Source organism: Schistocerca americana, chromosome X (assembly GCF_021461395.2).
Source record: "Schistocerca americana isolate TAMUIC-IGC-003095 chromosome X, iqSchAmer2.1, whole genome shotgun sequence".
Classification (NCBI taxonomy): domain Eukaryota; kingdom Metazoa; phylum Arthropoda; class Insecta; order Orthoptera; family Acrididae; genus Schistocerca; species Schistocerca americana.
The window spans coordinates 496,076,946-496,087,135 of NC_060130.1; the positions used below are offsets into that span (position 1 = coordinate 496,076,946).

The 10,190-nt window shown below is 48.6% G+C and overlaps 1 protein-coding gene across 1 annotated transcript; it reads right to left on the reverse strand.

Moving 5' to 3' along the window:
- Window positions 1–288: 288 nt before the first annotated feature.
- Window positions 289–7,264, reverse strand: LOC124556090 (neural Wiskott-Aldrich syndrome protein-like). The gene is made up of 2 exons (XM_047130116.1): window positions 7,122–7,264; window positions 289–604 (listed from the first exon to the last, which is right to left on the reverse strand). The coding sequence occupies exons 1-2, from the start codon at window positions 7,262–7,264 to the stop codon at window positions 289–291; spliced, it is 459 nt and encodes a 152-aa protein (XP_046986072.1).
- Window positions 7,265–10,190: the final 2,926 nt, after the last annotated feature.

Sequence of the window (10,190 nt, forward strand, 5' to 3'; positions counted from 1 at the left end):
TGATCAAGATGGGCAGAATCTGTCATGGAGCTCATAGACCATCACAGCACCGGCTAGAGGGCGCTGTCGTCGGTGTCTGTTGTAGTACCAACTTATGAACTTTCACCTACGCCGTGGCCTCGTAGCTATCGATACCACATCTCTCCCCCATGAAACGATGCACCATCATTGAGTAGGGCTTCCGACGACAGGTGGAGAAACCCAGGGGTGCGCAGCTGAGGGGGCGGACAGCGGAACTACTGAGCTTTGGTGTCCACTCGCGATCCCGAATTGCTCGTGGAAAACCTGTCAAGGCCGCGCACCGCCACTGGGTATGCTCGGATGAGCAGGTGGAGCAACGACCTCCATGGGCGACGGCGGCGGCGGCGTGACGGCAGCCTCAGCGTCCATCGGTACCAGCAAAACGGAGGGACACGGCGGCGCCAGCAGCGGCCGGAGGTAGGGCCGTGTTGGCGGCCAGAGGCGCCCGTCCCATGCAGGTAACCGGACTGGCAGCGGCGACTTCGACGACGGCAGGCGGGACGACCGTGGCGGGGTTCCGAGCCGCGGAGGGCCATCGGTGGGGTCGTAGGCTGAGGTGGCAGAATCCGTGAAGCCTCCAATTCTGCCAGAAAACAACCAGCGGCAGAAAACCGAGGACGGCAAAAACGGATTTGGTTCCGGTGTCACTTGTCAGTGCCAGAGGGAACAGAAATAACAAATAAGGCGTGGCCAAGCTGGAGAAGAATGAGTCCCTGCTCCCAGCGCTGCCTGCCAGAGTGAACGCAATAGAACACTAAATCATGTGGAGCCGTGCCACAACGAGGCGAAGCAGCGGGAGCACGCTCCGGTGGGTGCAATAGCTGCAGGAGCGACCGTGTAAGGTGTCAGGCAAATCCAACACCTTCCATGAAAACCGTGGCATGATAAGCTAATCCAGTAGTATATCACATAGCTCCGAATAAATTGTCACATTAAATTAACCAAAGTAATACGAGTAACGAGAGAGCAAATGGAATACGACAGACTAACACAAGAATGCCTAAATGCATGTCATACCTTCCCACCGTGAGACAGACGCAGTTCCTAGGGGAAAAACGAGAACAGAAGCCGAGAGCAGAACCGTGTTAAGCTGGAAGGTCCTACGATAAGGGACGGACGGACACCCACGTCGCCAGATAACTGCTAGGACCACACTACCCTCAAGTTTTAGCGTGAGACTTTTTCGCGTCTCGGTTACGTCAAGACCACCCCCCAGTCCATGTTAAAAGCTAGAGCCCTTCAGAAGAACAGTATAGATCTTACGATAACACAAAAAGGGCTGGACCACCCGCAAGTTTTAGCGTGAGACTTTTTCGCGTGTCTGTTACGTTAGGACCACCCCCCAGCCCATGTTAAAAGATAGTGCCCTCCAGAAGAACAGTATAGATCTTACGATAACGCTAAAAGGACCACACCAGCTGCAAGTTTTAGCGTGAGACTTTTTCGCTTCTCTGTTACGTTGCAAACTTTAAAAACATTGCCCCATTACGAAAAGCATAACGTTTCTCATTGGATAGACAGAATTTTTGTAGGCGGAGCTTAAGGTTAACATTGAGACCCTGATTGGTCAGATGAAAACACTGCCAGAGAGTTTTTTTTTTTTTTTTTTGAACCAACTTCGGTAAATTGTAGCAAGGAGAAGTTAGGAGAGAGTTGCTTCCGAGATGGCGAGGTGAGAGTTGCTTCGGAGACGGCGAGGTGAGCGGAGCTGTGCTGCCTGCCGCCCCCTGACGAACACCGACAAGGTAATGAACGCACGCGATGCTGCATAACAGCGCATAAAGCTTCACTCAGAACTGCAGAAGTCTCATCTCTTACACCCCCTTTTTGCGTAATACTAGTGTCGATCGTCAAGTAAGGCTCATGGTGTTCACATCTGCCACTTGAAGTAAAAATCTGAAACGCGATGATTTTTCTGTTATATAGTTATTGAGAAGCCACATCAGCCACTGTAATATACGACAAGTTAGATAAGTAATTAAAGATAATTGAGGATCACTGTAGACCATTTTGATAGTTTTCTCTTTTGTGAAACTTAATTTAAACCTAGATTATAGATGTGACATAGCATAGGTCATCCTTCGACCCATTGTAGAACTTGGAAACCTATTCAGGGAATATTCGTTCACATTTTTGTTGAACGCAGTTGGTTTTTACCATCCTGTATTAAAACATTTCCTTCTATCAACAGTGCAATTTATAAACGATGTTTTGTGAGTAGAATAAAATTTCCAATGGTAAACTTAACTGCGTTTTCGACGTTATTTTACCAGCTAACTGAAAATAGGAAAGCCTTGAACCCCTTCCACTAAATTTAGTTAGTATTAAGATTCCTTTACAGGTAGTGCAGTGGAGCTGACGCTGAAACCATTAAGTATTTGGTTATATCATCGCTAGTCTCACTGAACTCTTCTGAGTTCTACATCTCATGTGTGGTCTGACGTCTCCTTACCAGCAACAGGTCCCAGGTTCTAACTAGTCAATTCCCCAAAAAACACGCTCAGAGCGTCTTTGCGCGAAAGTGGTAGGGAGACACGATATAGAACAAACAGACACCTCGCAGAATGTTTAGAACCGATGGGCGCGGCCATGTAGCAATTCCACTGAGGAACGGGAGCCGAGCGGTTGCGAGCAACATGAAGCAAGGAAAACCCAGCGCGCGTGCACGCGAGAGTGCATGGCGCCAAACTTGCTCATCTGCAACTTAAACATATGCACAAAGTGTTCAGCCTCGCCGTTCGCCTGGCGGTGGAATGGGGCTGAGGTCAGATGGCGAATGCCATTAGCAGCACAGAATGGTTCAAACTCTGAGGACACGAATTGGGGGCCAGTGTCGGAGACAATAACTCCAGGAAGGCCCTCAATGTAGACAATAGACGTCCAATCCTGAATAGTACTGGCAGATTTAGTAGAAGGTATAGGTACAACAAAAGGAAAGTTGCTGTACGGATCAATGACTATTAGCCATCGGGTGTCCCAGTAAGGACCGCAAAAGCAATATTAACGTGCTGCCAAGGCGCAGTAGGTGTCGGCTCCACGGAAAGAAGCGTTGGCGGGGAGCAGATTGATGTTCCACGCGACAGCGACAATTAGCAAACAAATTCGCAATATATTTATCAATGCTGACCCAAGTGCAGTGACGATGCGCTAATTGCTTTATCCGCACTATACCACAACGACCAGCATGCAGCAAGCAGAGAATTTCCGACTGCAACGAACGAGGTACAACCACACGAGACTGATCACTGTAGTTCGTAACAAGATAACACCATGGTGTGCAGACAAGTTGTGACGCTGCGCAAAGTAACGTCGAACAAGTGGATCATGAACCTGCATAGCAGATGGAGGACATTGAGTACGAATATACTGCAAAAGAATCTTCAAAGAAGCATCCGCGGCTGTCGCGGAAGCAATGCGACGAAAATCCACCGGAAAACCATCAGCTAATTCCTTATCTTGCGAATCAATAAACATGCAGGACAATTCGGAAGAATCAGACACTTCGTCAGGACCGACAGGCAGACGAGACAAAACATTAGCATTGCCATGCTGGGCCGTGGGCTGAAACAAGTTTTCGTAATTGTAGCGTAGTGTTCTCCTTAGAAGGTTTGTTGCATTTTCTAAGTGTCGTGCCAATAAAACTCAGCCTTTCTTTAGCCTTCCCCTGAACATTTTCTATGTGCTCTTTCCAACTTAAGTTCTTCGTAATTGTAATACCTAGGTATTTAGTTGAATTTATGGCTTTTAGATTAGACTGATTTATGGTGTAACCGAAGTTTAAGGAGTACATTTTAGCAATCATGTGGATTACCTCACACTTTTCGTTGATTAACGTCAACTTTTCGCACCATTCAGATATTTTTTCTAAAACGTTTTGGATTTTGTTTTGACCTTCAGATGACTTTATTAGTCGACAAACGACAGTGTCATTTGCAAACAACGGAAGACGGCTTCTCAGATTGTCTCCCAAATCGTTTATATAGGTAAGGAACAGCAAAGGGCCTATCACACTGCCTTGGGGAACGCCTGAAATCATTTCTGCACCACTCGATGACTTTCCATCAATTACTACGAACTGTGACCTCTCTGACAGGAAATCGTAAATCCAATCACATAACTGAGACAACATTTCATAAGCACGCAATATCACTACGAGCAGCTTGTATGGTACAGTGTCAAAAGCCTTCCGGATATACAGGAATAGTGAATCGACGTGAAATCACTTGTCAATAGCACTCAGCACTTCGTGTGAATAAAGAGCTAGTTGTGATTCACAGAAACGATGTTTTTCAAAACCCGTGTTGACTGTGTATCAATAGACCGTATCCTTCGAGGTGATTCATAATTTTTGAACACAATATATGTTCTAAAATCGTACTTCTAGTCGACGTTAACGATATGGGCCTGTGATTTAGTGGATTACTCCTACTGTCTTTCTTGAATATTGGTGCGACCTGAGCAACATTCCAGTCTTAGCGTACGGATCTTTCATGGAGCGAACGGTTGTATATGATTGTTGAGTATGGCGCTAATGCATCAGCATACTCGGAAAGGAATCTAATTGGTATACAGTCTGGACCAGAAGACTTGGTTTTATTAAGTGATTTCAGTTGCTTCACTACTTCAAGGATATTTACTTCTACGTTACTCATGTTGACAGCTGTTCTCGATTCGAATTCAGGGACATTTACTTCGTTTTCTTTTGTGAAGGCATTTCGGAAGGCTGTGTTTAGTAACTCCATTGTTATCGCGCAGAGAAGGCTTTGATTGTTTTTTGCCGCTAACGTACTTCACATACGACCGGAATGTTTTTGGATTTTCTGCCAGGTTTCGAGACAAAGTTTCGGTGTGGAAACTGGTATAGGCGTCCCACATTGAACTCCGCGCTAAATTTCGAGCTCCTGTAAATGATCGCCAATATGGGGATTTTGCGTTTGTTTAAATTTGGCATGTTTGTTTCGTTGTTTCTGCGACAGTGTTCTAACTCGTTCTGTGTACCAAGGAGGGTGAGCTCCGTAGTTTGTTTGTTTATTTGGTATAAATCTCTCAATTGCTGCCGATACTTTTTCTTTGAATTTAAGCCACATCTGGTCTACGCCTATATTATTAACATGGAATGAGTGGAGATTGTCTCTCAGGTAGGCGTCAAGTGAATTTTTATCTGCTTTTTTGAATACGTATATTTTTCGCGGATCTTTCGAGGATTTTGGGATTACAATATTCAATCTCACTACGACAAACCTGTGGTCACTAATCGCTATATCGGTTTTGACGCTCGTTATTAACTCAGGATTATTTGTAGCTAAGAGGTCAAGTGTGTTTCCACAACCGTTTACTATTCGCGGGGGCTCATGAACTAACCGCTCGAAACCATTTTCAGAGAATGAGTTTAGCAAAATTTCGGATGATATTTTATGCGCACTTCCGGAATGAAACATGTATTTTCGCCAACATATCGAGGGTAAATTAAAGTCACCACCAACTATTATTGTATGATTCGGGTACGTGTTTGAAATCAAACTCAAGTTTTCTTTGAACCTTTCAGCAAATGTATCATCTGAACTGGGAGGTCAGTAAAAGGATCCCATTATTATTTTATTCCCGTTGCCAACAATGACTTCTGCCCATGCTAACTCACAGGAAGTATCTACTTCAATTTCGCGCAAAGGTCAAATACTTCTGACAGCAACAAACACGCCACCGCCAACGGTGTTTAGCTTACCTTTTCGGAACACCGTTAGGTTCAAAAATGGCTCTGAGCAGTATGGGACTTAACATCAGAGGTCATAAGTCCCCTAAAACTTAGAACTACTTAAACCTAAACACCCTAAGTGCTATGTCCGCGTAAGCATAAGAAACTAACGATCAATGTCTGACAACAATTTATTGGACTGTTCAGTTAAGCAAAACAAATTCTCCAAGTATAACACCAACACAAAACAATGATCCGTCTTTGAATCACAACTAAATACAAGAATAATGTCGAAAACAACTTATATAATTTCCTACTAGTCTCCACCAGAGACTTCTCCGATATACCAAGCCTAATGCAGAGATCAGCGACGCGATAGTAGTTAAGCTGGCCTAAGACGGACTTCAGCTGGTAGACGTCCTGCGACGGCGGCAGCTGCTGGATGGTCTCGATATACTGGTGTGTGGGGCGAATGCTGGAGGCGCTGAGGACATGGCCGAGGTAAGTCACCTGAAGCATAAAAAAAGACATTTCTCCTTGTTGCAACGTAAGCCAGCAGCCTGGAGGACGCGAATGAGGTGGCGGAGGTTCCGGGCCAAGTCTGGAACAGAGGTGCCCACGACTAAGATGTCATCCAAGTAGTTCGCCATACCCAGAACGTCCTTCGCCATGGACTCCAGATAGCCTGAAAAATGGCGGGAGTGCTAGCGACCCCAAAAGGAAGGCGGTTATAGCGGAAAAACCCAAAAGGTGTGGAGATGACCAAAACAGGTAACTGGAGGCACGCATCCCTCAGGTCAATTTTGGAAATCACCTTGCCGCCAGCCCAACGGCTATGGGGAATGGGGCTGAGGATGCCCTCATCCTCCAGGCGTTGAAGCTCCTGCTGTAACATGTTATGGAGGGCGAAAGGAACCGACTCAGCCTTATGGAATTTCGGGACAGCAAAGGGAAGGAGTTCGACGTGGGCCTCAAACCCTGAAACCCCCGGAGATAGGGTTGGAGAAAACAGCAAAGAATTCCTGCAACGGTCGCTGGAGGTGGTCACCCGCCGAAAGAGACTGGACCGCTGGCTCCGAATCATGGATCTCCAAGCACAATAAAGGGAAAAGATCCATGCCCAATAGGTTTGTGGCCATGGGCCCGGAGAGGACAAATATCCGAGCCTGAACATCATGAGAGCAGTACTGGTCCCAAGCAGGGAAACACCCTTTTTAGGTTAATGACATCATTACTGTATCTCCGCAGCGCCGCATGAAAAGGATGGAGAGGTGGGGAACCCAAACAACGGTTGGAGCCAGCATCGATGATGGTGGCGGAAGACCCTATATCGACCTGAAACGGGAGGGAGACGCCTTCAACCTGTACCATCAGAGTGATTGCCGCCATTGATGGCGGAAAGACGGACTGTACAAAGGAAATCTGCAGCGGAGGGACGGAGTCGTCCTCCAGAGAGTCAGAAGCATCGATGAACGTGTGGTCACCAAGCATCGAAGAGGATGACCGGCACACCTCCACCTTGTGGTCCTGTTTTCCGCAATCAACTCGCATGTGCGTAATAAAATGTTGCTGACAGAACAGTAAACCTTGCTGCTGTTGTGGCTGGGGCAGCTGACGCCGCCATCGCGGCGGCTAATCCGGTGGTGGAGGGGCCACCCCCCCTGTATCCAGGAATGGGGGAGGGCCCTCCATACGGGGCGACCTGCGAGACCCCTGTGAGGCATACTGGCGCTGCGACAGGTGGGCGACAAAGACCTGTGCAGCGGAAAACAACTCGGTCAACGAGGAAGTAGACTGCTCATAAGCGCTGACAACATTTAAGCCAGTATCCAACGATGGATCCTTCAATTTAAGAATATCGGTCCGCAAAGAGTCATCTGGAGCATGTACGAGAAGCATGTCCCAAATGAGCGCTGAACCATACAACTGTTTACACGAGGGGTTACCACAAAAAAAAAACCGACAGTCCCGGGAGAGGCCTTGAAGTGTGGCAACCCACTGCCTGTAAGATTGGGAGGGGAGCTTCTGACAACAAAAAAACTTGTGATGGGCAGCCGCCACGTGGACCTGAGAATCAAAATACCCCAACAAACTCGAAGTCAACTGTTCATACGAGAGAGCGTGTGGCTCCGCGTCCGCGTGCAACTGCTGAAACAGATGCTATATTTCCGGACCGACATAGGCAAGAAGAATCGCGAGCCTCTGCACGTCGCCAACGACGTCATGCGCCAAAAATGTTCCAACCATGCTACATAATTTCCCCACGGCTCCAAAGACTTGTCAAACTTAGGAAAAGCGGGAGGTGTGGCCCGCAGCCCCACGGCAGGGGAAGCGGACGCAACACTCAGTGCATTGAGACACACGGGAGACAGCAGACAGAGCCCGCAATTGCTGAATAATAAGTTCATTCGTCTGCTGCATACTCACTAAAAGCACGAGGACGCTTGCTGAGGGCTGATCGATGCCCAGAATATTCTCTGCCATGGAGGACAAAACGCAACTAATACGTGAAAAGTATGAACCAACTCGTCGGCACTGCTATTACTGCGTAAGCAGAAGAAACTAACGATCAAAGCCCAACAACAATTTATTGGACTGTTCAATTAACCAAAACAAATTCTCCCAGTACAATAAAAACAAAAAACAATGACCTGTCTTCGAATCACAACTACATACAAGAATAACATAGAAAACAACTGAAATAATTTCCTACTAGTTTCTGCCAGAGACTTCTCCGATATACCAAGCCTAATCCAGAGATCAGCAAGAAGATCCAAGCCGGGCTGCTGGGGAGGCAACTATCCATGTCTGCTGGAGGTTGGTGAACTGCCGATGTGCAGCCGAGCACCTGCCTTTATAGCGCTTTGGTGGATGAGTACCTTGGAACTATTTCCTATCACGTGGTTTGACGTGTGAAAATAGTTCCGAGATCTGCTTTTTTTTTTTTTTTTTTTACTTTATTGTTATTTTAAAACCTGTACAACAGGCAGGCTGTCAACAGCACACTACGCTGCTCTTCAGCCATAGAAGACACAAGCAGCAAAAACAGGGAGAAGACACATAAGTCACAGAGCGGTGGGCAATAAAACAGGAGACACATAGAGACAATCACGGAGCCGTTCACACTCGTCGATAATCCACACTGCTAGCTGATGAGATGACGCGCAACCACTGAAGATGATGATGGCACCGGTGAACGATGGAGGGGACGGTGAACACTAAACACTAAACACTAAACACACAAAACACTGATGGCGGCTACCTCCGGCGCGCGAATGTCCACGTAACGTGTGCGAGTCCGGGGACCTGCCAAGAGGGGTAGAAGGGGGAGTTGGGGGAGAGGGGAGAAAAAGGATGCCAATGGCTGAGGAGTCGGGGGCAGGAGGAGAGGAACAGGGGAGGGGAGGCCCGGGGGAGGAGGGGGGGAGAAAAGGAGGATGGAGGGAAAAGGGAGAGGAGGGTGGGAGGGTGCCCGGAGGAATAAGTACAGGAGGAGGGTGGGAGGATCAAAGTTGGTAGGAGGGGTAGATGGAAGGGAGGAGGGCATCATCAGGGAGGGGGAGCTGGCGGAAGCCACGTTGGGAGAGGGTAAGGAGGGTGGAGAGATGGAGACCGGGTGGGATGTGCGAATACAGGCGCGGCAGCGGGCGGGGGTGGGAGAGGATCGGGGAGACGAGCGGGTGAGGAGGATCGAGTTTGCGGGAGGTGTACAGGATCCGTATCCTCTCAAGGAAAAGGAGGAGGTGGGGGAAGGGGATGAGATCGTAGAGGATCCGCGTGGGGGAGGGGAGACGGATGCGATAGGCGAGGTGGAGAGCATGGCGTTCAAGGATTTGGAGGGATTTATAAAAGGTAGGGGGAGTGGAGATCCATGCTGGATGGGCATAACAAAGGATGGGGCGGATGAGGGATTTATAGGTGTGGAGGATGGTGGAGGGGTCCAGACCCCACGTACGGTCGGAAAGGAGCTTGAGGAGACGGAGGCGGGAACGTGCCTTGGCTTGGATTGTCTGGAGATGGGGAGTCCAGGAGAGGCGACGGTCGAGGGTGACGCCAAGGTACTTAAGGGTGGGAGTGAGGGCGATGGGACAGCCATAGACGGTGAGATAGAAATCAAGGAGGCGGAAGGAAGGGGTGGTTTTGCCTACAATGATCGCCTGGGTTTTGGAAGGATTGACCTTGAGCAACCACTGGTTGCACCAAGCGGTGAACCGGTCAAGATGGGATTGGAGAAGGCGTTGGGAGCGCTGTAGGGTGGGGGCAAGGGCAAGGAAGGCGGTGTCATCGGCAAACTGGAGAAGGTGGACGGGGGGTGACGGCGGCGGCATGTCCGCCGTGTACAACAGTTACAGAAGGGGGGAGAGGACGGAGCCTTGGGGCACACCGGCGGAGGGGAAAAAGGTGTAGGAATCGGTGTTATGGATGGTGACATAGGAAGGACGGCGGGAGAGAAAGGAGCCGATCAGACGGACGTAGT